Below are 25368 nucleotides of genomic sequence, written 5' to 3'. Positions count from 1 at the left end.
TCGCCATTTTTATTTTTTGAAACTCTGCAATATTTCTCCAACCCATTTTTGCATATCCAACTGCCCAAATTATCTTTAGTGCCCTAAGGCGATGGATAGCGATGTTTTCGATTTTCGGATTGCTCGTTAAGTTGTATTCTCGTCAAAGTCGTCGTGTGTTATTTACGTTTTCATCGATGACGCAAAATGAACATTGACGTTCTCTTGTTGATCTTGCTAGGCTTTGTAGAGATTTCTGATTTTCATTTGAGTTTCACCAATTACAAAGGTTCTTGTTCTTGTGTTTACGCCACTGTGGTTTGCTGCGCAAGATTGATATTCAAGACAAATGTTCAGTATATTTAAGATGTGCCCTTTCCATTGCCAAATCGTAAGAGAACAGCGTGGGCGATGGGCGTTTTTCGTATCTATAATTCTCGTGCTTCCGTCTGTGACTGGTGAGTGCCATGTTATCATTGGCCTTTTGGTAGTCCAACATGGCCGAATTGCCAGCCAATACCAATTGAATATAAAATTGTTTTTCCTGAAAATAGACTAGTCTACTAATAGGAAATTTGAAATAATTATTGAAATTTGAAAAAGTTTGACCTAAATATTCTTTGATAAGATGCTGAATTTTGAAATTATTAGATATATATATTTTATAATTAAAAGCATTAATTGATTCAGTAATTCTGAAGAAGAAAATCCTTTTTTTCCTCCACTCCTACAATGGGGTTCGAATTGTTCCCAGATTTTGCAACAGTCACATTCAGTTAAAATTGAACGGTACAGTGAACGGGAATGCCCACCCTAGCGTGACTTACTCCCGCCATGCTCTCACGATGATGATTGAATTCAAATTTGAAGCTTTCCAACAGTTGCTCTCCCCCCTTGAAAAGGAGCAAACCAAGCGCAAAAATGTCCAATCGGTTCGCCGACATTTCTTTCTTTTGCCAATTGTCTGTTGATTTGTGCACTCTGACATAAAATGGACGACCTGTGTTGCACCGATGCGTGCCAGTAGTTGTTCCTTCCCCATGTCTTTTTACCTTTTTTTCTTTTTTCTGGAACAATTCCAAAATCCAGTAACATCATCGTCACTGACTATAAACACGTGACTTTTTTTTTGTGTAACATTTAGAACTGAGAGGGGTTCCATGCGCCTTCATTCATCCGCTCATTCATTCAAATTGCCCGCGAGTTGTGTACACGCATTCGTCTCAATGTCCAGAGACATCAAACACTTGACACAAGATTTTGATGTCTTTGTTTTAACAAATTTCACGGATGCTTCATCATTTCCTATATTTTGTCTATCTGCAATATTTCTTGTTTAACGTACAGTACATTTAACTAGGACATGTGTCGACATCGCAACTCATCACGCGCTCGATTAGTCTGACCACACGAACAGACGAACCGAGTACTGCGCCTAACTAAAAACAATTTGAATTAATAGTTAAATCATTCACGAAAAAGCCTAGAATTTTCTTTTTGTTATTGTTCGATGAATATAAGGAAGTGCGGCAAAAACTTTTGGGCTTCGTTCTCCATCATACTCATTATTCTCGTTACTCTTTCAGCTATTCATCTTGATATGATAAAAAAACAAACAATAGAAACCCATCTTATTGTATGAATACCATTCTCTCTATTAAGTTATATCAAATCTAAAATTATTACAAGATTAAAAGGAATCGAGCGGAAATGAAGCCCGAAAGTTTTTGTGGCGTGCAAAGAAAAACAATAGAATTATACACACAATAGATACCGGGGTCCGTCTCAGATTTCCGTGCCGCGCTGTCTTCCGTAACAAAACCACGCTTCTTAACAAGTCTACGTATATACGGTTGTGTGATATCACATTATATGTAACGTCAAACTGATTTTCATCTGGTGTCGTTGCTAATGCACACGGATTGTTCTTTTGTTTTGTTTACTTCGCTAGCGACAACTTCCGTCCGTTGAAAATGTTTCTTTTCTTTTCTTTTCTTTTTTTTTTTTTTTTGAATCTCTTAGTTTGAAAGAAAGAAAAGGACCAGATGATAAAGTGCCTTGTTTTGTACTCATTTAGCCATGGCCGCCAGATTTTTTTTCAAAGAGAAAATGTCAACTAGACGACTTGAAATTCCTTTCGAGTTGGGGAGAGCTAATGCTAAATATATACGGGAGCGCATAGACAAATGCTGTCACACACGGAATATTTACAGACGTCGAGAATAAAAAGTCGGGAACGGAAGTCTTGACGAAAAGGAAGTTTCAGGCTGTGTGAGACATGTTTCCGAAGCGACAAAGATATCGTTGTAACATGCTAGAATATTTGACCCTTAGTATATTATTATAACAGTAGATATAGGTATCGTGCAAAAAAAAAAATAAAAGCTATTCTTGTAACTAACGGAAACATATTGGAAGTAATTTCTTTTGCTGTTTATGTTATAAAGAGCCTTTTAAGTTGAAGAGACTTTGAACCCTCAGCTATTAGAGAAAATCTTGTCTATCGATTCCGGTGATGAAAGACATTTATAGTCTTTTCAATTTTGCAGGAGCTTCTTCCGGATGATGATTCCGGAGTTTCGATTCCTCTCCATCAGTTTCAAGTAAAGATGTACGTTCCTTTTTTTTCTTTTCTAAATGGTTAGACGTACAAAAGAGGCGTATCGGTTTCCTCCCTTTTAAATAAAAGAATTGCTTCTGAAAGACGAAGGCAACTTTTATGTTGGTTCCTTATCTTATTCCTTCCGGATAACGTACTATTAAACGTTGATGTATTTACTGGCAATATGTAGACTTTCTCTTTTTCTTGAAAATCACAAACGATATCGAGATTCGATTGAATTATTTCGGCCAAAATGTTATATTAGCCTGTCGCGCCTCTATAAATAGTCCGATCTTAATATCTGCTGGTCGATTTCTCATTTTTCATTTTAAACACGGCAATTTATGACTTGAAAAGAAAGTTATGCATTTGCAAAAGATTTTCTTCCAGCATATGTCGGGATTTTTTTAATAAAAGAAATTTTTTTTTTCCTATTTTCTATAACCGAAACGTTGTGGACGGCACTGCTGTTTTTAATAGGCGATAGTCTCCCCCGCTCTTTTTATTCTTTTTAAACGCATCATCAATAATTTGCAGGCCCACTCCGTATGGTGTAGACATAACACACCCTTGTAGAGATAAATAACAATGGCTCAAGTAAAGAGAACAAAATCATTTTGACAAACACATAAAAGAAAATGCAATTGGTTTTTATATCATTTAGCTTCCCCGCATAGAAAAGGACCCTTGCATTTATTGGGACGAACGTCGCCCACAAAATAAAAAAGGGCCACAACCAAAAGGCCCTTCAATAAAAAGCTCTTTGATTGTAGTTCGATAGAAATCTCGTCAAAATAAAAAAAAAAGGAAGGCCAGTAGCATCTCTTCTATTTTCTAATATATTTACCTTATGGCGTGTAAATAACACACGCGGACACTAAAGACGTTCGGACCAGCTGCGTTTTATATCTCCAATGGAATCCTATTCATATAACTCTGCGAGTTGTAAGTGACCAGAAGAGGGCGAGCCTATATTTATACTCGGATGTCCTTCCTCTTCTCTTTTTTTTTTTATAGACGCCATATATAAGTAATAGCATAAATCTATAGCGGATTCAATCAATAAGACGCTCTGATTGCAAGGCTATATAAGGTGGTGAACGATTGGATTTTCCTTTCATTTTGGGGGTTGTAACAAAATCAGACCAATATATAGACAATCCAATTTTCTCGTTCCTGATGAACCGCTATTCAACAACAACAAAATTCGATTGACAGACGGAGATATCAATTTTCTTGTTTAGATATAAAAGTCCCGCCGAAATATTCATTCGTCAAACACGGCATTAATTACCCAAAGTCCAAATTTCTTTAACGTAAATAATTCAGTCGTTGACTGTCATAAACAGACATGGCCCGACTGTCATTTGATTTATACATTTCGATAAGTGTCATCAATTAATTGGACTATTTTTGTGTACAGCGTCACGCAAAATGGAATTCACTTCCCCGATAGATCCGTCTTTATAAACTCGGGTAGCCTCTTGTTTACACACAGGAGTCCAAACAGAAGTGTGTACCAACCAGCTTTATAACTGTGTGTGTGTGTGTATCTGTACCAATGGGTTATTATATATCCAAACTGGGGATGAGGGGGAGTATCCTCTTTTCCAATGTTGCGTAGGAAGGAAGGAAAAAAGAAAAATTGTGGGCTGTTGTTGTGTAGATGTGATGAAAGAGCTCCTCCAGGAGCAGCTTGTACAACCTTGTTTCACTTTTTTTCTTCCATTTAGTTTTGTTTTTCCCCTTCCCTCTTTCCAATCAACTGAAAAAAAAAAAAATGTCTTTCTGTACACTCTGGCTGGCTAACGAGAACGAAAGAAACAAGTTGAAAAAAAGGAAAAAGAAGGGGAACTTCAATTTGATAAAAATAGCCTCCACACTTGCCTTACCTCCCCCCACCCTTACACACGTCACACGCGCAGGTTCCGGGAGCTTCCCCATTCGAGTATATGTGCGTCCTGTTTTCGTTAGTGGGGAAGTTCCAGTATAGTTCCAGGAGACCCCCACATTAGAATGCAAGAAAAAAAAAAATGAATAAATTTATTTTTTAAAGGATGGAATGCTCCGAAAAGTCCCTCAGTTTTAGCCCTGCCCATTCCACACACGCACAGAGTAGTAGTATGGTGTCTGACGTTGTCGTTGCAGGTGAATTTAAATTTAGATCCTTGTGCTCTCCTCTTTGCACATGAGCCTCTTTTGTTACGTTCGTCTATTTCTATTTTTCTTCTAGTTTTTTTTTTTTTTCGCCCGTCTGTAATGGTATTCCTTTTTGTTGGTCCGTTGGTTGGAGCGCACAACGACGGCCCGCATCACCTGCAATCTCTTAGTCCATCGCGTTCCTTTTTTTTTGGTGTGTGTGATCCCCCTTCTCATTCGGAGCTTTCTGAGTTGCAGCGTGGAATGATAATCACAAGCGAGGAGCTGTATACTAGCGTTTTGGTATTCAAATCATCACCTCTCATCTGCCACACCCCCAGAGCCATTTTGAATAAGGGAGGAAAAAAAAATTAGAATTTATTTACATTTTATTTTTTTGTTTCTTCATTTCCTTTTTTTGGGGGGGAGCTTTCATTTTTATGATTAACCATTTATTTTCGTTCGCGTTCGGATGGCAGACCATCGCGTCAATGTCACCACCCATTTTCCAACTTTTATTTTTTTTTCACGCATTTCTATTCTTTTTTAGAGATACCTCCTCGCCTGTACCGTCTACAGTTTGGTGCCCGTCCGTTTTCCGTCGTCATTTATTTTTAGATTATAACTAGCCCCGTCTTTTTTCTGGCTCTATTTGTTCTTTTTGGAAAGGGCTTTCGTTAAGGCTGTGGAGACACTATCTCTGTCTAATAGGCTCGTTTATTAGACGATATTATAACAAGGTCTCTATTTAGAAGGGGGAAAAAAAGAGGAGGGGGGGTTTAATTAGTAAATGCGCGACATCACCTTTTTTTTTGTTATTTTTTACTCGTTTAACGTGAACTGCATAATGGATATGCAGATAGGCACAAAAGTCCAGTGGATTTTTGACGGATCGACGACCCAATAAAAATGGGATTTACCAACACACACACACACACACACAAAGCTATTTGAAAGTATGAGACGGAAATCGAAAATTACCAATTCAGATGATGAATTGATGATCATCATTTTTTATGGCTCACTTTTTTTCGGTGTCATTTAAAAGTCAATTTTTCGGGAAGCGGGTAGATACCTTATTCTTTTTTATTCGCTAATATTATATATAGAGCTTTATAGAATGGGCCCAGCCTCATGTAATGGGGCAGAGGCCATCAAAAAGAGAAGCGGTAACAACCGCAAAAGCCTCTCAGCAAGTGCGATGACGGATGCCCGTCACGTCGCCGAACGAAGGCAGACGGGACAGCGAAAGAATTTCAAATGACAACAGCCAGAGAGGGAACATACGACATGATGGGGTTAGAAAGAAGGTGGAAGGGGTAACGGGAAAAAAAAATCAGATGAAAAAATCTTGTAAATAAATCAATAATAAATAAAAAGAAAATTTCTAATGGAGAGAGATGAAGAAATAATAGCGTCCCTAGACAAAAGACACATCACAGACATCCCACATCAGCGGTAGTCACTCGTCCGTGATGACTGTCCCGCGTGATTTTTTTTTTTTTTACAGCTGAACAATTGGTCTAGAAAAAATCCAGTCCAATTTCATTAGCCAATCAATTGATTTTTTTTTTTTACAATCGACCTGACTGGGATTTTTAAATGTAACGTAGGGGGGGGGGATTTTTTCAGTTTGGCTGGAGAGAAAACAAGGCGGTGATAACGAGCCTTAACACAAAAGCAAACGAAACAAACAGAATACGGAATCAAGAAAAACAAGCTTTAAAAACGTGAAAAGGAAAACAAAAAATAAGAAGGAAACAAACGAAATGGTGATTTATCTTTCTGTTGCGGAGGGAAGAAGAAGAAGAAGAAGAAAAAAGGCAATCAGAAAGACATCATCACAGTAATGAAAAATGCTAATGAATAGAACGATGTCGCTGGATATGCGTTCCCCCCCCCTTTTTTTTTTATCCAGGGAGAGAAATGCAACGTCCAAAAAAAAAAAACCCCAAAAATCTATTGTGTGTCGGCGATGTACTCGAGCGAGCGCTTGTAGTTTTGCGTACTCTGCGAAAATTAGAATGTGTGTGGGATGGTAAAAAGGAAGCAGCAATCGATTGGTTATGGGAGGGACGTCTGTGGGATACAGAAATGACGAAGCAGCTCCTTTTTTTTTTTACTTCTTCAACATTTGAATGCATCGTTGGCGCGAAATTTGAAAAAAAAGACCGTAAAAAAAAGGTCACGACGTCATTTCCATATTTATGTCCTTATCTTCACTGAATTTTTTAAAAAAATCAGGTCTACCTAAATAGCATTGTATTTTTTCACGCAAAACAAAATGAATTACAAGCACAAATAATTAACGATGATTTTACCACGAAATTTTGTTTTTAAATCATAACATCAAAAGAACTTGAAAACGTAGCGATTCACGTAATAAAAGGAGCTTTTTATGTGCCCCCCACATCGAACATATATACCTTGCCGTATGATTAGAAGAGCGATGAAAAAGAGAGGCCCGTCCCGATAAAAACTGAAGAACCCACTTAAGACGTCGTTTGGATTGTCGTGGTAAATGGACGTGGATTGCTGTATATATGGGTGGGGGGGGCATGTTGGATATAAGAAAAGTACTCGACTATAAAGCCACACACATAGCATAGTATAGAATAGCTATAAGGTATATATATATATCCGGGCCAGAGCTGCTGCTATAACGTCCGCTCTAAACATGTCCAATAAGTCCGGTGGTCGCGCTACGATGGGCGGCTTTTAATAAGAGAACGCCCATCAAGATTTTTTTTTTTTTTGCAGATTGATCGAGCTGGAATGTTTGTTGTTTTTTTGTTTGTTTTTTTTTTGCACTACACCAAAATCACTTTTGTGGGTGTAGGATTTTTGAAAAAGAAAATTTTTCTTTTGCGCGGGGCGTGTAATATTCGTCTTTAAAATTCCTTGGTGTTATTTGATGAATCAGAGAATGAAATGAACGAACCGACGACATTCTTTCTTTCAAAATGTTGTGTTCTTTTTTATCGCCTCGATGTTATTTGTCCGAGCTTACCGAAAGCCCTGGTCCGTATCGTATAGAGAGGGGAGAGGACCCATTCTTCTAGATTTTTTTTTATCTACCCAAACACTTGAATCCGTGGGCGCCCTATAAATGTGAGAAATTCTATAGTAGACGCCATTCTATGTGTGTGTGTGTGTCCACCCTCTCGTTTGGTATCAAACATCTGCCCGGGACAAACATCTGCTTATATGCGTGTACCCCCCTCATTTTGTTTTTTATTATTATATAAAGTCTTCACATATCAAACTAGAAATAAAGAAATAAACGTATATATATTTTTTTAAAGGTTTTCACCCTCCAGGGCTTTTTTTTTGAAAATCTCGTTTTAAAAAAACCATCTGACAAAGAGTTTGTAAAGAAAAACATCGAAAATAGTTTTGATCTCCACCCCCTGATACGTAGTTATATGTGAATACAAGGCCCACGAGATTATGGAGAAATTGATAATAGGAGAAAGCTGCTGGGTTCAAGTCTTTGCCAGTGCGTCCTGGAAAAAAGAACATTTTCTTAGAAGACCATTTTTAATCTCAGTCACATTCTTGATTTTTGAAATTATTTTTGGGTGGCTTAGTGATGATCTCCAGAAAAAATGTATTGAATGTGTGTCAATTTAAAAATAAAAAAAAAAAAAATCATATTGCAAACGTATAGTTTGCTGCTAAAGTTTTGATTTGGATTGATTGTGCAGGATCGCCATATTTTTCAATATAAAACTTGTTACGAAGAAAGAGATCAACTGATTTTTACTTCTCGCAATGTAACTTTATTCTGTTGCAAGAAATGGATTTTTTTTTGGGGAGGGGAGAGGAGAGAAAGTTTTTTTGATTTTCAGGATCGACGGTGAGAGAATATTCAGACTTTTCTATTGAGGCATAGGCGACCCCTCGAGGCAATGGCACTCAATTTAACATTGAAAAAAAAAGACCCAACGGCTGCGAAAAAAGTATTTGTATTTATTAAAAAAAAAGTTGCGGATTGAAAGTATTGTTACTTTAAAAAAGGGCAAAGACTTATTGGGTGTCGTGAGAGCGAAATGTATTTGTAAAAAGAAAAATGTCTGGACTCGAGCACACGAAAATGTTGGACAGTTTGATAGTTCAGCAGACGAACGAACGATAAAAAAGAAAAGGGGAGGGGGAGAAAACAAACTGGAAAGGACTCGAACCCGGCGGGTACGCTGAGATTTAAGAAAAAAGTAGTTTGGGTAGGTTTAAAAAACATTTTATTTTACCCCTTTTTATTATTATTTTTTTTAAACTCTACATTCTTACGTGTGCCCGTTTTTTTAAGCCATTAAACAAACCCTCATTCCCCAATCCTTTTTTTCTTCAAAAAGAAAACATCACGTGTAAAGTAACATAAAAAAGAGGGGAGGGGGACCTTAAAGTAAAAAAAAAAATACATTTTCTTCATATTATTTCAAAAGTTTCAACAAAACACGCACGCGTGTGTGATTGACCCTAAATAAAAAACGAAAACCCTCGGCATAGAATAACACCCATTTTCAAAAGCTCACTAGATGGCGTTGATAGCTAAAGGGGGGAACCAAGGGTGGAAAAAAAAAAGACAGAAACATGTACACACACACAAAAAGAAAAAGGGTGGGTGTGGGAGGAGCGACGTCAACCCCCCCCCCTGTCTGCCCTGAGGCTTCCGCGCTTTAGGTGCTGCGCGCGCCAGAAGTTCTTTTTTTTCCCTCTCATTTCCAAGACAACCAAAAAGCCGCGCCATTCCTCCACGGTTGGGTCAGACGTTGCTAGGATTCCGAACAGTGAGGTCGTAAAGAGGCTTTAGTCTCACTCTTACCACGAGTTATCAACATAGCAAAGCGTTGCTACGGGCTACACAAGTCATTTCTCTACTTCACTCGCACACAATACATCAATTTTTTTGTTTGAAAAAGTTTGAGAAGATCAATCTTTAACGAGAACAAAAAAGAAGTGGACGGTGTTTTTTGTGTGTCATTGGTCAGGTCCCTTGTTTGCAACTTTTTTTTTTCGATTCGTATTCGAATCTTGATCCTCCCTTGCATTTACTAAAGAATTGTTGTGCGAAAACAATTTCATTTGGCGAATACTTCAGCATTCTCGTTGTCAAAAAAAAGAAAAGAAAGTGGTGTCTTTTTCGGCCATGCTGCTGTTCGATCCGCCATTGTAGAACAACCACCCGGCAAATACCCCTCCTTTTTCATCACCCCTTGTGTGCATGTGTGTCCCCCACTCTCTCCCCTACATCTTGTTCTCTCCCCCTCACCACGTGATTCATACTTGGGGGTAGCTGTTTGAACATGCTTCTTCTATGAAAGAAGAATTATCATTTTCTTTGTTGCTTTCCAACGGCCAACAGTGTGATTGAATCAAACTTAAAACTTACTCTCTCATCGATTCGCTTTGAAGCCCCCAAAAGAAAGATTTTTCAATCATGTTGAGTGTAGGTAATGCCAACATCTTCCCAGCTCATTTTGGTGGCTTGTCTGCTGTACTGGCAGCAGGTATGCCCGTTGTCACTGGAGCTGGTGGACAATTGACCGTCGGTATGCCAGGCTCGGCTGCTGCAGCCGCTGCTGCTGCCGCCGTTGCAGCTGGTCTCATGCCCGGAAACGAGATGAACTCGCCATCTCCTGACATGTTCACCACCGTCAGGTATATTCTCTCTTTTATCCCACCTTGATGAAGTTTATTCGATCATGACCGACATTTTTTTTTTGTTCTCTAACCCTTCACTCTTTGTCAATTTTGAGGTGTTAAAAAGACTTTTCACTGTTAACACATCAAAACTAGTTTACATTTAAGAAGTGGTCTACAGCTTTATTACCAGTATTTCTATTTAAGGGAAAGCAGATTTGACCATGGCCTTTTCATGTTGTCAATGTGTCTCTCTTCTTACCTTGGCAGGCATTTTGTGGAATATATTTTCTCTTTCAATTTCGGCTACTACTAGCGCGCTCTATATTCAGCCCATGTTTTTTTTTCTTGTTTTTCGAGGGATGGTAACCCTATGTGAAAAATTCTTCCCCCATAGCGGATTTTGTTTCCATTGTTTTGTCATGCAGAACCACTAGAAGAGGGGGGGTCTATCGACAGCTGCGCCCCAACGTCCCCCCCCTTGCAACCATATCCTCTTCATGTTCTTATTTGATTCATGTCAACTAGATGACGTCATACCGTGGATACAACACCCTGTGTCTAAACAGCATCTCCAAAGTTATAATTAGAAAACGAGAGATACAGCAGGTGCCTTTAAAAAAAAGATGTAGGATTTTCTAAAATTCCGTTTTTTTAAAAACTTAATCGTAGAGGGTAGGGAAAAAATTGATATCAAGACCTTTTGACTTGCACGCGTTGAGTCACGCACATTGTCACGAAATGCGGAAATTTCCTCGTCGTTTCTTTCTTGATACGGTCAAAGTTGGTCAACAATTGACCGGATATGGGAGAGACACATACGAGACAGTGTGGCCTTTTAAACTCTTTTGCGTGTTTAGAAACATTTTTCTTTAAACAAAAAAAAAAAATCCAAAATTTCTTTTATCTTCGATCACGACCCATTTCAGATTCTTTTAGGTTGTGACCTGCATTTTCCTTCTCTCCCCATTTAACCCTGCAGGTTCTCTTTCAGGAGCTAGAAGAAGAAAAACAAAGGAAGAAAAAATCCCGAATATGGTCCGACAGCCGTGAGATTTATTTTACAACGACCAACACTTTTAACCTGGATTCTCTTGGCCCGTGAAAGTTTTCTTAACCTTCCCTCTCTCGCAGGTAGATTAGGCTGACCCTTTGGTATCGTTTTCTTTTTCTTTTTGAGGTCACATCGTTTGAGAACATTTTTTGTTTGTTTCCACCATTATCGATTCAAGTCTTCTTCTTCTCGCTAACCTAAACAGGCGGATTAGATTTGTACCAATCACCATAGTCAAGCAGGATCCTGTAGACCAGTCTGTTTCTATCCCCCCACCCTCACCCACAAAAATAAAAAGTTTCGTATTTTATCGCTGGGAGTGAAATTGAAAAATTTTTTTCTGAGAAAAGTCCAGGCTAATTTGTTGCTAATCGATGATTCCATGAAAAGCTGCTCTAACGCCATCACTATATCGTTCGTGCATCACTTTATGATTCCCTCATTAACGAATCTTATCATTCGGACTTGCAAAGAAGAGCCACACAAAGACGTTTTCCCCACCAATCCATACGAGTCGGATCGATTTATTCCATTATCGATTTCTTCTACTCCCCCCCCCCCCTTTCAAAGTCGACTTATCATGTGCCCATGACGTCGTCAATTTCAAATTGTCCTGCTTGTTATATTTCTCCCCTTGCCATTGGGGCTTTTTCTTTGGGGGGGTTATCGACGCAACATTAGCGACCGCCATTTCCACTAACAATCGATCTTGGACTTGTACACACAAAAAAAAAAACAAGGGGGAATTTCACATTATATTAATACGGTTACAGATAACATACATCGAAATGACATCTAAAGAAAAAACATTGAATGTTTTTTTTTTCCGGGTTGACGACAAGACATTTTAGTTTTTCTTTCCTCCTTTTTGTCTTTCAGGCGCTTTTTTGGTTGATTTCCTCCTTGAGTTTGCGGACTTCCGGGTCCAGCTTCTGAAGGGAATGCAAGTTCAACAACTATTGCACACACACACACACAAAAAAGGGAAAATTAAATTTTTTTTAGTTAAAAACATGACAAGTCAATTTTGCTCAGCAACTTGGGACTTAACAAACGCCATCAATTTGACATTGTGTGTCACCGATACGATCTTGTCCGCTTGATCGATTGGGGCCAACTTGATTCAGCCGGTGGGACTGACAGGGGGGAGAGGGAGGACACAAAAAAAATAAGGGTGGGCCGAAATAGGAAAGAAAAAAAGGCGGTTGTCGCTCTTTTTTAGCCTTCGCTCTTAACGCAAAGTTGAACACGAAGAACGAAGGTTCCACTACTCCGGATGAGACGCTTCGATGCGATTCAATTAAAAATCTATCAATAGAGAGTAGTTTCGTACAACAACACAAAAAAAGTGTGTATAGGACGCTCAACTCGGAACGCTTGAAAATCGGGCGACGACCGGACTGTGAAATGATTTGGGGATCTCTTTTTCTTTTGCTGATCTAAGCCGCTTCGTCCCTTTTGTTCAGTTCTCTCTGGCCGAGCGTGAAACTTCCCTTTAAAACAATTTTTTTTTTTTTAATTCTCTTTTCAGTCAAGGGGCTTCTGATCGGTAGCTGGAAAATCCGTAGAAAATGAGCATAATAACGAGAGAAAAAACTGGCTATTCTACCGAGGCTTACCAACTTTTTTTAGCGCGCCTGCAACTACGGTTGTCGGAGTTAGTGAAAACAAATCCGCTAGAGGTCCGCCTCTTCATCCTGTTTCTGACTATCCAGCGATTACTAGTGTGCTCCTGTCTTAGCATCTTTTTTCATGCCAGGATAGCCACAATAGAAAATGCTTTCCATGTGACACGAAGGGGGGGAGCCTTCGTGCTTGTTTCTCTTGTACAGTAATTTAACACTGGACTTTGAGCTCGGATGTCTCTTGACGGGGCTCCCTTTCTTTATCTTGGATTCTCTCTCTCTCTTCCCCCCTCTTAAAAAAATGTTCCAGCACATTTTGACGCTTTTGAACATACACACTGGCATGCACCAGCATCTGTTTAAGGGGAGGTTATCTGATAAATAATTCTAGACTCGTCTCGTTTCTCTCTATTTTACTCTCCCTGGGCTCCCTTTTGAAAAGCGACGAAAATGGAGAGACCCTCAGGTACATGTCGTCCTTGTCGATTGGAATGATGCTGGCCAACTTTTGCGACTTTTATTTTTAAAAAGAGAACTGGTCCCCTGTCCTTGGAAATCAGTCCATTCAGATGACCCTCGGATCAATGTTACGCGTTTATTATTAGTTTTTTTTTACTTTGCAACGTAAAGTAAGCGACGACTACGTGCGTGTATACAGAGTTTGAATTTTTAATGCTGCTTTGTTATTTTTCGATGTCTTTAACCATCAACCGTGATTGGAATAATCAATGCGCTTTGGGACCACTGGATCAAGGTCGATGGGGTTTGAAGCAAAAGAAGGTGACGACAACGCCATTGTTTTTAGGGTGGGGTGCATTCAAAATTGCTCAATTCGATTTATCCGCCGTCTTTCAAGTTATTGTCGCCGATGTTAACAATAGAAATTGTTTTTAAATCCTGCCATCTCTCGGTAGTTTTTTTTTCGTGTTAAATAACGCTTAGGCGCATCGCGACTCACGATCGTTAACCTGTGGGGTGTTTCTTCTATGACACGGTCCGACAATCACGCAGGCCCTCGTTCAATGTCCTTTTCTTTTTACAATAGCGAAAATATGCGAGACAATAAAGGGAGGGAGAGGAACAGCTTAAAAAGAGGTGACACTTCAAACAAAAAAATTTCGGAACTAAATGATGATGTATTTGATTACCTTTGGATTGACTTCGTCGATGCTCTTCTCCCATGGTGGAATCTTGCTGTGATGGTTAAGCCTGAAATTAAACAAAAGAAAAGGCTTCCATTAACGAAAATTTAAAATCAATTTTTAATTTTAACGTAATCCAGAAAATAAAAAAATGATCGCAACGCCAGGCCATCTGCGTTTTCCCACATCTGCTTTCATTATGTTAATAGAAATATTAAAAATAGCTTATTTAGAGAGGTATCTCTTGAGCTGCACTTTGCCATCTTATATGTATGGCTTCATTTTTTTTTTTTTCGAGAGGAAGTTAAAAAATATCCCCCCACCGATCCCGTGTTAACCGGATCATTTCAAACTCGGCTGCCGGACAAGGGAAACCTTAGACACGACTCTAACGAGCTTCCGTCCATTCCCAAGTGATCCATTCTTAAATCAATTGTAGTAAAGGTAGGGAATCCTTTGAAAAGGCGACATTACACAAGTCCGGCTCTCTCTCTCTCTCTCTTTTTGTGTACATAATTGAGTCTCTCTCCCCAGGTGGGCCGTTTTTTTCTATTCACTAGCATTTTCCAGTTAGTTGTCAGTGGTCCACCATCGAAAATTGACGTGCTTTCTCTTGTCATTAACCTGTATTTTGTGTGTGTGTGTGTGTGGGGGGCTCTAAAAAAAGAAAAGGCTGTTTTGGACTTAACGGTACAGTGCCATGTCAAGTCCATTTTCTCTCTTTGGCTTATTTTTTTATCCTTTTTCTTCTTTCTCAACTTTTTTGATCTCTCGAAATAACAGAAGACGATGGACCAACTTCTTTTATGGTCGTCTTCTCTTATTATTTTAAGCTAATCTTTTAAGTGTGTGTAATTATGGTGTTAAGCAACAAAAAAAGGAAGTGTGTCTCTTATTTGTTTTTTAAATATCATTTTGTCAAAAATTGTTTAAAAAAGAAAAGAAAACATGCTTACATGACGTCATTTTTGGTGAACAACGCGTAGATGCAGAAGCTCGTCACGCCGGTTAAGGCGACGCCCATGATGGCCAATAGCGGGACAACCTATTCCCGATCGATAAAAAATGTTTTTGATAAAGAAAAAACACATCCAGGTTATTTCACATCTCTCTCTCTCTCTCCCTCATTAGTCAAAACAAAAATAACATTTTAAAAAACAAAAAAAAACAGATTTAGTATTTTTTTTCTCGTAATAACAGTTGTAAACACGCGAGTAGAGCGTTCCTATTTGTTTGTTTTCACTGACATGGCAGCTGATAGATATTTCTGGGGTTCTTCTGTTTTTTTTCCCCCTACCTCTTCATCCCTTTAATATATTTTTGGTTTTAGAAAAAAATTCAAGTGGTTGTCTTTTCCCGTAAAACAAAAAAAAAACAAAACAAAAGGTGGTGTCATAACCTCCATTATTAATTGAGTAGTATTTTTTTTTATCATTTTAAAAATCTCCTTTTCCATCCCAAAAACTCTTCTGTTATTTTGAGTTGTGTGTGCTGTGCTGTGTGTGCTATTTTGTCTGGGAATGTGGTCTTTATTAGAACGACAAAAGACAAGACTAATCAAAAGTAAATGATGTTTTGATCGCTAAAGGTTTTTTTTTTTTTTTTGTGGCCCTAGTCCTCCTTGCTCTCCTCCTTCTTTTTTAATACCGGTTGTGGCCTCTCTGTCGGAAACACATTAGAAGCGCATTATCGAAGACGTCGAACAGAACAACCCCCACAGAATTTTAGATACTAGCCAGCTATAAATATTATATATATATACATATCAGTAGACACAGTATATCGATATTTTCCTTGGGACAGTGCGCATGGTGTGTATCTTTAAACACGTTGGATGCCCTGCTCTTCCCCTCTTCTCTGTCGTATCATAATCAAAAAAGCTATGGACGACGGGCACCTATGTAATTCTTATTTTTTGTCGGCTGAATTTTTTTTTTTTTTTTTAGAGCAGAAACATTTATGGCTGGAAGTGGGGCGAAAAAAAAAATGTGTGACACCTGCCTATATATATATATATTTATTTTTTAGATTTTTATTTTCCAAAATCCGAGTGACTTGCACTTTTATAATATCTCGATATTTAGGGGGCTCCTCCTTATTGAATTACCATCCCTGTTTTTTAACCGTTGTTGTTGATTATTGATTACATATATTTTTACATATCTAGCTTATTCGTATCACACACTCTCTCTCTCTATTTGCTGGATTCGGATAAATTAATGATGATGATGGTAGTCTCGATCTAGAAAGTTGCGAGTTGTCTCTTTCTCTTTTATATATCTTTTAGATCGGCATATGACTATTTCCGGCTTCCGGTTTCCCTTGCTAGTCGCTTTTGACAAAAACAGTAAAACGTAATCTAAAACCTTTAAAAACGATATTATTCGTTCCCACCCTGCATTGATATTTGATCCCATCATTTCAAAAAAACAAAAAAAACCGGAAACCGGAATCCATATAGACACAAAAAGTTGTGGCCGCACAGTTGAAAATCTGTCTTATATAGCCTCTTCTTTTCTATCCACTATCTAGCCGCAGTATGAATTGAATATTTTTTTTTTTTTTTTTTGCCTGTAGTTTGGATGATTAACGACTAACGTTTCTCTTTTATTTTTCTAACCTTTTTGTTTTGTTTTTTTCTCCCTTCTCGATTTTTCCCTCCTCCTACATTTTGTCGGGCGAAACAAAAAACAAAAAAAAAAACTTGTCGATGCAGAACGGGAATGGATAGCAATAGCAACGGTTCTGCTGGCCGCGGCATGAAAACGGAAGTCGCAATGAGCGGACTGGCCTTGGATCAGAGCAGTTCATCCGGTCGTTCGACTCCGACGGACCTTCCGCACAATAAGCTTTTTGTGGGCGGACTCAGCTGGCAAACGTCGGCCGACAAGCTGCGCGAGTACTTTGGCCAGTACGGCACCATTATCGACGTTCAGGTCCTCAAGGATCCTCTTACTCAGGTTGGCAACTCTTCCACAAAATTAGACCAACATTCCCAAATGGGACTCGTGAGAGAGGGACGCACACGGTCCAGTTCATTGGGTCTATAAAAAGTCTTGTGTAGTGTGCGGGGCAAACGGGACTTGATGTTCGACAATGAGGCTCACATACTGAATTTCTTTTCTTTTTTTTTTTTTTATATTTTTTGTCTTGTTATTTGGTTAAATCGATCGATCACAGAGAAGCCGAGGCTTTGGCTTCATCACCTTTGCCGAAGCGAGTAGCGTGGATCGCGTGCTGGCCGTCCCTGCGCACACGCTCGACGGCAAGAAGATCGACCCGAAACACGCGACGCCCAAGAACAAAGGCAAATCGACGCCTTCATCCAAGACGAAAAAGGTTTTTGTCGGTGGCGTAAGTCAAGACACGTCGGCCGATGAAGTCAAGGCCTACTTCAATCAATTTGGACGCGTCGAGGAGGCCGTCATGCTCATGGACCAGCAGACGAAACGACATCGAGGGTTTGGTTTCGTCACGTTCGAGAGCGAGGACGTTGTCGATCGCATTTGCGAGATTCATTATCACACAATCAAGAATAAGAAAGTGGAATGCAAGAAAGCGCAGCCCAAAGAAGCTATTCTCGCTTCGACCACGACGGCCTTGTTGGCCGCTAAACGTAGCGTCCTCCTCAACGGTCTGGGCGTTGCCGGATTGGCTCCCGGAGTCGCTCACGTTCAGCCATCGGCTGCCAGTCAGGGAGCAGCTCAGCAATTTTTGGCAGCCCAAGCGGCCCAAGTCCAAGCGGCCGTTGCGGCCCATCAACAGCAAGCTGCTCAGGCCCAGTCTGCAGCTGCTGCCGCTGGCTACGGCAAACTATTGGCCAGTTATCCGGCATTGGCTAGTTATCGCTACAGTCCTTATTCTCTGCCCGGCGCTGCCGCTCAGGGCAATGCCCAAGCGGCGGCCGCAGCTGCAGCCGCCGCCGCCGCTGCTGCCGCATCCTCCGCCGGCCATCATCACCATCACCACCACGCTATGACGGCCGCTTCGCCCGCCGCCCAACAAGCGGCCGCCTATCAAGGATACAGTCTAGCCAATGTAGATATGTCCAGTTTTCAGGGTGTCGACTGGAGCCAAATCTACGGAATGGGAATGTACGTCTAGCGTGGCCATCTCTCGCTACCCCAACAACAACAAACTTATCTGGAATATTCATTTTCGGCGTCCTTTCTCTCTTCTATCTCACCTTTCTTTTCTTTTTTTTCTGATCAAATTTATTTATTTTATTATTATTATTTTTTTTTTCCTTTTTCTTGTCGAAACCAACGAGCTTCCAGCACCACACCCACTTGAATCTACAACGATTTTGTTGTAACTTGTTTCACGGAAAGCAACGAGATTTCGTTGAAATGAGGAAGGGAAAAAAAAAATATCAAGCTCCTCTGAAGAAAAAAAAAAAGGAAATTGCGTGTGTGTCGGTGTTATTGTGAATTTCCCCCTTTTTCCTTCTTTGAATTTGTCCCTTTCCTATTTAAACTTGATATATCACGTCACATTTTTGGAGCCGAGTCGTTTTGATGCAAGGAGTAATAATAATCAATAATCAAGAAATCATTCAACGAGCAATATGCGATCACTTCTATCGTCTATGCAGCGCGATTGTTTCATTTGTCGTGTTTGTAATGTTTTCAATTCTTTGAAGAAGAAATGGCTCCTTATTGAATTTTGTTTTGTTAGCCTCTCTTCTTTTAATTAAAAAGAGAATGGCGCGGTTAATTTTGACAAATTTCCCGCAAAACAAAAACAAATTTGACGATCCGTCGCCCCCCCACTTTTTTGTTTGTTATACATGTTGGATCTCAGCCTCCCATTATAATTTTTTTTTTTAACGTCTCCCAAGTCCCACCTTTTTCTCTAATTCTTGCCAATTTGGACAATTAAGTTCTTGCCTGCTCCTTGAAAAACAAAAAAAAATTGTGTATTAATCGATCCTTATGAATAGGATTTAATGACCTCCCCGGCTCTCCGTTTATACTTAGTCGTGTGTTATATACGTATGTCATCTTTACATCCCTCCAAAATGTTTTTGTTTTTTTTTGCCCTATAAAAGCAGCTCTTTTTTTTTTGTTTCTAATTTTTGCGTGTGTGCCTCGACTACCTCCTTTTGTTTGCCATGATTTTTGTTTTTCTCGCGTTTTTGCCCCACTTGATCACATCCCCCCACCTCATTTCAAGATGATTCTCTATGCAGAAGTCTTCGATTTTTTTTTTTTTCTTTGAAGTTTTTTCTTTGTCGTGTATGCTGATTTATGCAACCGTCTTCACGAGGAATAGCTTCTGTCCCCCACCCGAAACCAATAATCTTTTTTTCTCATCTTCGAACAAGTTTCCCCCCGCAAGATGAGTTGTTCGGAACGTGCCAAAATAACAAAGACACACTCCCCCCACACACATACTTTGCACGGACATTCAAGAAGAAAGAAGAGATAATCCATTCCCGATTTTTTTTTTTTTTTAAGTTATTCGTGTGTGTTTTTTTGTGGGTGGGTAAAAAAAAAATAATTTTTTTTTTTATTGCGTCGGAAATAACCCGAAATTTTGATTTCATTTTGTCATATCGATAGCAATAATCGCTGTCTTACCAAGTCAATGGAAAATTGTTGGAAACGATTGAAAACGTTGGCGGAATATTAAAGAAGAAAGAAAAAAAAAATGGATAAAAAAAAATGTCTCTGATTTCTTTAATTCGAATCATTTCGTTAGTGTTCGATCCCTACCGCCCCTACACTCCTGTAGCTGTTTTTCGTTCATTTCAAAATGTAGATCTTTTAATTTTCGTATCAATTTAATTGGATCTGTGTATTTTTCTACTACGCTGCAGATGACGTTTCGAAGCAGACAAGAAATTGAAATGAAAAACAAACAACTACAAAGAAAGGAAAAAATTATTAATCGTTTGAAAAACTTTTTATCTTCCCGTGGGACGACTCCCGAAGAAACTTGTTTCCTTTTTTTTTTTTTTTTTCAAAACTAATCTTCTTCTAAAAGAATCACTACCTCTCGTCATCATCATCAAAATGGGTTTCGGCAACTATTTCAATAAGCTTCAATCTTTTTTTTACCCAACCATCTTCCCGAGCCGCTAGAAAACAATCCTCTCAAGAGAGAAAACCTTGTATGCGTGTGAGCTCCACTGCAGTATTATATATTTCACGTCCGCCCCCCACCCCCCACACACAGCCCTTTCTTCTTTTACCCCAAGACCTGGCTTGGCTTCTTCATTGAGTATAGAAGCCAACGCACTTGGGAATTTTCCCTTTCCACCTTTTCTCTTTTTATCCAAGAGCGTGTGTTTGCCTTCGATTTTCCTTGCCCCACCAAACTTATATGCAGTATATAGTTAATCTTTTTTCTCTCTTCCTGTTTGTATGAACACACACACACCCGTAGTTCTGTAAACTTCATGAAAATCTCATTTATGTTTGTTTTATTTTTCTTTGCCCCATTTTGGTAGCAATTTTTCTTTTTCTTGTAGTACGTAGTGCCAATCAGTAGTTGCGGTATCTGATGTAACCCGATGCATCTCTCACATTAATGAATCTCTCGTGTGTCTCCTCATTCTTTAGTGACTTTGGTAGTTCTTCTTTATGATTTATCCCAGTCTGTTGTGTTTTCTTTTGTATGTCTGTGTTGTGTGTAGTCAGTAGTTAGTGTCGTCGTATAAATTTTCCTCGGTCACGCAAACACGCCCCTCCTGTTCGCCCCCCACTTTTTTTTTTTTTTTTACACTTGTCATTGTTTAGTGTAGTCACGCCCGAAAATCTTTTGAGCTACTCGACTTGACCCGCATAACAAGAACAACAATTTTCGATCGTTGAACGAATTCGAAAACAGACGACAAACATTGGAAAACCAAATGACAAATAAACCAACACTGAGAAAGAAAAAATGTTTTTAACTGGGTAGATTTAGTTTGTGTGTTTGTTTTGTTTTTTTAGCTGGTGTAGTTTTCCATTTTCTTAAGTTTAATGTTTGTTAGAGGTGTAGACATTCACATACTACTCTCTTAGCCACTTTTTCTTTTTTCGGTTTGTTTGCGCTTCCACCGTCTTTCTAGTCTTTTGTGTTGATGTCTTTTGAATTCGTGGATCCCCCCTCCCCCACAAAAAAAAAAACATTCGATTTTATAGTGTCAAGCGAACCTTAACCAATCCCCGACTTTGCAATATTCTTTTCTTAGTTAGACGGACTTTTGATTCATCGACAAGATGAAGAAGTCCAGTCATCATCAGATGGATTTCTATGTCTTTTCATCGTCTTATTTTTTTGTTCAACTTTTTTCCACATGGTCGGATCTGTGTGCGTTTGAATTGCAATGCACTGCACGACACACAGATGAAAAAAAAAAAAACTTTCCTTTTCATTTTCTATTTGCCCTCATCGACTCTTCCCATTTTTTCCCCCTTTCACAATTGAGATGTGGAATGCATGTCTATGAGCTTGCTAAACGCACTAGGACTAATCGCCCCTTTTATATATATGGACGTACGTCTCTAATATTTCTCCCGTGTCATGTCTCGTGACGTCTTTTCACCGAAAGAAAACCTCCCCTTTCCATCCCACCGACCCATCTATCCAGACCATACCTCCTCCCTCACGCTCCCGGGTTCCTTTTATTTTTTTCACGAAGAAAACTGCCGTCGTCGGCGAGATCGTGTCGCAGCCCGTAAAAGAGAAAGAAAAAACGTCCTGCACGCTATATCCTCTATCTCACGCAACGATGTGTGTGTGTGTGTGATATTTGCAGGCGGAAAATGAGAAAATCGATGAATCTGGATTGGGTTGCCCCCTATCCTGCGCCGTGTACTCTGCGGATTTGTGGGCTCATTGATGCGACGCTCGTTAGATGGCGTTGACAATGGGCTCAATCGCCTTTGCGCGCGCCTGCGCTTTTCAAACAAAAAACAATAACTGCCGGTACACGCACAAATATTACATACTAAAGGGGGGTGGATTTCACGCAAGGATTGCCGTCTATTGTATCGACCCGGCCTACCCTCCCCCCTCTTCGACACACACTGCAGATGATTGCAGTTCTCTGTGACTGTTTGGAGCTCCCAGCTATTCTGCCCCCGCCAGTAACATTGAAAAAGAAAAAAAGGTAAATAAAAACTGGTGGGGGAACTGTGTGTGCGTGCGCGCTCATTCGGTCGGTGAAACCAAGAGCGTGAGAGTCGCTCAAAAGCGACACTGAAACGCAAAAAAAAACACAAAAAGAACAAGAGGAAGTCACGGATAGCTTTACAGTATGGCTTCTCTTGTGTGTTACGGTAGCCCAAAGTCTTCCATTTTCGGCCAGAAGTTGCTCGACTCTATCCAAAAGAGGGCGCTAAGGGAGAAAGCTCCCGACTTAATTCCGCTGGTAAGTCTTGTCGAGTCAAGAGAGAGGGAAAAAAAACGTCATCAAAGTGACAGGGATAACGTTTGCAAAGGAGGAGGGAAACAGAAAGTCAATTTGGGTAACGTTGAATTCAAGAAGATTAGGCAGTAAATCCTTTTTTCCATTGTTGGAACGTAGAAGAATGGCTTAAAAATCGTCTTATCATCGATTTTTGTGTGTGTGTGTGTGAAAGCGTGTGCCTATATGCAAAATGTGGATGTGTCGTTTGCCCCACCATAGTTTGAAAAATAACCGCACAAAAAAAAAAGAACTGATTGCCCGATTCAGGATTGATAGTAATCAACAATTTAAAAAAAAAAAGGAGATTGTCTTACCTCAGGATGGACGGGCTTGCCAAAGGAAATGAATTTCAAAATTCGGCTCATTTTTTTTTTTAAAATGTTTTTCTTTTTCAAAAACTGCAAAACAATGGACATTTGAATTATAGAACCAGAAAATGTAAACAATACCACATCCAATAATTATCAAAAGTAAAAACCCACAACAAACCGAATGTTATAGAACGTATCATTTAATAACTTACATTGCAGATCGAATAAGCACACACACACTGAGAGGACCAACAACTCCAACAAACCAGTTGATATCGAAAAGAAGTGGGGTGAATTTCGAGGGATTGCTTTAAAGGTCTTCGCAACTGGGTTTGCCGGTACAGTTAGGAAACGTCTACCCTCCGACAGTTGCCTTTTATTTCCAAGTCGACGCAAGGTCTACGTGACTTGGCCGTCCTCTGGCGAATACATAGGGTGGGTTAAAAGAACTGGGTGGGTGGCGGAGAACACCTAATTCTATTGCGTACATCCGACCTTAACACGTGTATGGACTATCGCTTTTTCGTGTAGAGGGAGGAGGGTTGCTCAACCGTCCTCCCCTTTTCCCAACCATTTCTCTCTCCCGAGTTCAAACGTTTACTTTTTGTAACGACTTTATGCCGAATATACAAAAGGCATCTACACAAAAAAATTTTTTTTTAGCGACTGCGTCACGCAGTGGTGCACGTAGCCATACTCTACTATCATAGCCTCACGTAGGCAAAGAAAATCCCATGACTAAAACTTGCTGCTTGCCTTGTTTAAAGCTGGCCAACACATCTTCAAAACTGTATATACACTGGGATCCCAGGAAAGGAAACAGTTTTCCACCTGCTTCCTATTTTTCAGCGCAAAGACCATCTGTGCCAAAATGGGAAATGTTTCCTAAATAAAAATAGAGTAGAAAATCAAAGAATTATACTCTTGATGTTCTTTCCAGGGCGAATCTCGAGGGGGATTCCCTCCTTTTATATAGCCTTCATCATTAACGATGTGTTTTTAATCCAATTGACTGCAACACTGGGGAGAAGATGAACATCCATAAATGCCAAGATAATGTTTGAGGAGGATTGGGTACTAATCGTGATGCACTAGCTTCATAACGTCATTAAAAACACGTGAATTTTGGAAATACCGCCCCTAGTGGCGCAATCTGTTCTCCGGCCATAGGCCATAATGAGAGGCTCACGTAGGCACGGCCAGGCAAAAAATAAAACTGATCCTTGAGATCTTATCGATATAGAAAACAAACCCTTCTTGATTGGCTGTTGTCTGTGGAACGTCATATAGAGGTAGCCTTGGACACGTGTGTCCCATATGTATCGATAAATGAGACATCAATACATTTCGTCCTGGTAAAATGAAACCGGCAAGAAGGGCGGAGCTTCAGGCCGCAGCAGTTAACGCCACCATGGGTTTCCTCCTTAACTTTCTGTTCGTAAATTCATGACGTTTGCGATTTTTGGACGAAGTGAACATTAATCTTTGTATGGGTTACGTTACGTGTTGTTGAAAGGTTTCTCTTGTAACTTTACACAAAATGTGGGGTTTACTTGATAGACAGTCTTATCAACAAGGTTGGAGGTGATGATGGCCTCTGTTTGTAGGGCTTGTCAACGTTTGGCTAACGGTTTAGAGGAGCAGAATGTACCTGTTGTTCAGTAAAATGTATAGGTGATTTGCAATGTGTCCGAAAAGCAAACGTCTGTTTTCCTAAAGCTGATCAATTCATTCTTCAGATTACAATATGAAATGCTAGGCTTTATAGAACTCTCAGTATATCTAATTGTCGTATATAAAGTAAGACCCATCAATTAATGATGAGCGGATTATGAAGAACGCTAGAGGTGCTGCAAGCACAAATATAGTTGCAACAAAAGTCTGAATGGATACTTAGAAAAAGAATGGGATATTGACAAACAAACGCGTCCCTTGTCTTTTGTATCGAATGTTGAAGACCCACAAGGGGTCAGCGGGAACATTATTAATGAAGTCATAAATAAAGATAAGAATGTGGACGTGGTAGTTATGCCCTACGAGTATAACGACTAGGGTGGTGTTTGCACCATAAAACTGCAGTACCGGTGCTCTTGTTCGTCCTTCACATCCGTCCTGTTGTAACGCAATATTCGATTTCCACTGGAACCTTTAAGCCGCATCAACTTTATGCTGTCATCCTCGATCGTTTGCTCGTAAAAAAAAATGTAAAATCCCTGAACGAGTCAACGATGCAAAAATAGATCCAACTGTTTCAGAAATTGGGAACAAATCCAGACGTAAATAATTTGAAATCCTCCATGTTTGTTTTTTTTCCGGCAGGGGGAATCCAACTAAGACTAATCAAGACAGATAATAACTATCAGCCATTTGCCACAATGCAAATAAGTCATTCCTCGATTGTAAACGTGTCGCTGGACAAGGATTTCCCCCCCCCTGATTGGATCCACTACGCCGTTGAAAAGTGCAAACATG

The 25368-nt window shown here is 39.7% G+C and overlaps 2 protein-coding genes across 4 annotated transcripts; one reads left to right on the top strand and one right to left on the bottom strand.

The window, feature by feature from the left end:
* The first annotated feature begins 9476 nt into the window (after window positions 1-9476).
* LOC116923777 (RNA-binding protein Musashi homolog 2) lies at window positions 9477-21073 on the top strand. Of its 3 annotated transcripts, none has more exons than XM_045173720.1 (3): window positions 9477-10381; window positions 16901-17144; window positions 17365-21073. In XM_045173720.1, exons 1-3 carry the CDS (start codon window positions 10161-10163, stop codon window positions 18286-18288), a joined length of 1389 nt encoding a protein of 462 aa, XP_045029655.1. In that variant the 5' UTR covers window positions 9477-10160; the 3' UTR covers window positions 18289-21073. The 3 variants fall into 3 exon arrangements, with proteins under 3 accessions (XP_045029655.1, XP_045029657.1, XP_045029656.1); XM_045173722.1 differs by lacking the exon at window positions 9477-10381 and adding an exon at window positions 12949-14874; XM_045173721.1 differs by lacking the exon at window positions 9477-10381 and adding an exon at window positions 15150-15279.
* LOC116923782 (normal mucosa of esophagus-specific gene 1 protein) lies at window positions 12160-22968 on the bottom strand. The gene is made up of 4 exons (XM_032930319.2): window positions 22900-22968; window positions 15141-15229; window positions 14191-14251; window positions 12160-12373 (listed from the first exon to the last, which is right to left on the bottom strand). The coding sequence occupies exons 1-4, from the start codon at window positions 22948-22950 to the stop codon at window positions 12293-12295; spliced, it is 282 nt and encodes a 93-aa protein (XP_032786210.2). The 5' UTR covers window positions 22951-22968; the 3' UTR covers window positions 12160-12292.
* Between the last annotated feature and the right edge of the window lie 2400 nt (window positions 22969-25368).

This window comes from Daphnia magna, linkage group LG5 (assembly GCF_020631705.1).
Source record: "Daphnia magna isolate NIES linkage group LG5, ASM2063170v1.1, whole genome shotgun sequence".
Taxonomy (NCBI): domain Eukaryota; kingdom Metazoa; phylum Arthropoda; class Branchiopoda; order Diplostraca; family Daphniidae; genus Daphnia; species Daphnia magna.
Note: the sequence above shows the minus strand (reverse complement) of the source record. Positions and strands in the feature narration are given on the sequence as shown.

Bases quoted from the DNA above. Each gene is read 5' to 3' on its own strand.
- LOC116923777 (XM_045173720.1), top strand. From the start codon at position 10,161: ATGTTGAGTGTAGGTAATGCCAACATCTTCCCAGCTCATTTTGGTGGC. The intron at 10,382-16,900 runs GTATATTCTCTC...TTGTCGATGCAG, and splicing joins GACATGTTCACCACCGTCAG to AACGGGAATGGATAGCAATA. The intron at 17,145-17,364 runs GTTGGCAACTCT...GATCGATCACAG, and splicing joins TCAAGGATCCTCTTACTCAG to AGAAGCCGAGGCTTTGGCTT.
- LOC116923782 (XM_032930319.2), bottom strand. From the start codon at position 22,950: ATGAGCCGAATTTTGAAATTCATTTCCTTTGGCAAGCCCGTCCATCCT. The intron at 15,230-22,899 runs GTAAGACAATCT...GATCGGGAATAG, and splicing joins GCAAGCCCGTCCATCCTGAG to GTTGTCCCGCTATTGGCCAT. The intron at 14,252-15,140 runs GTAAGCATGTTT...GTTTAATTTCAG, and splicing joins TTCACCAAAAATGACGTCAT to GCTTAACCATCACAGCAAGA.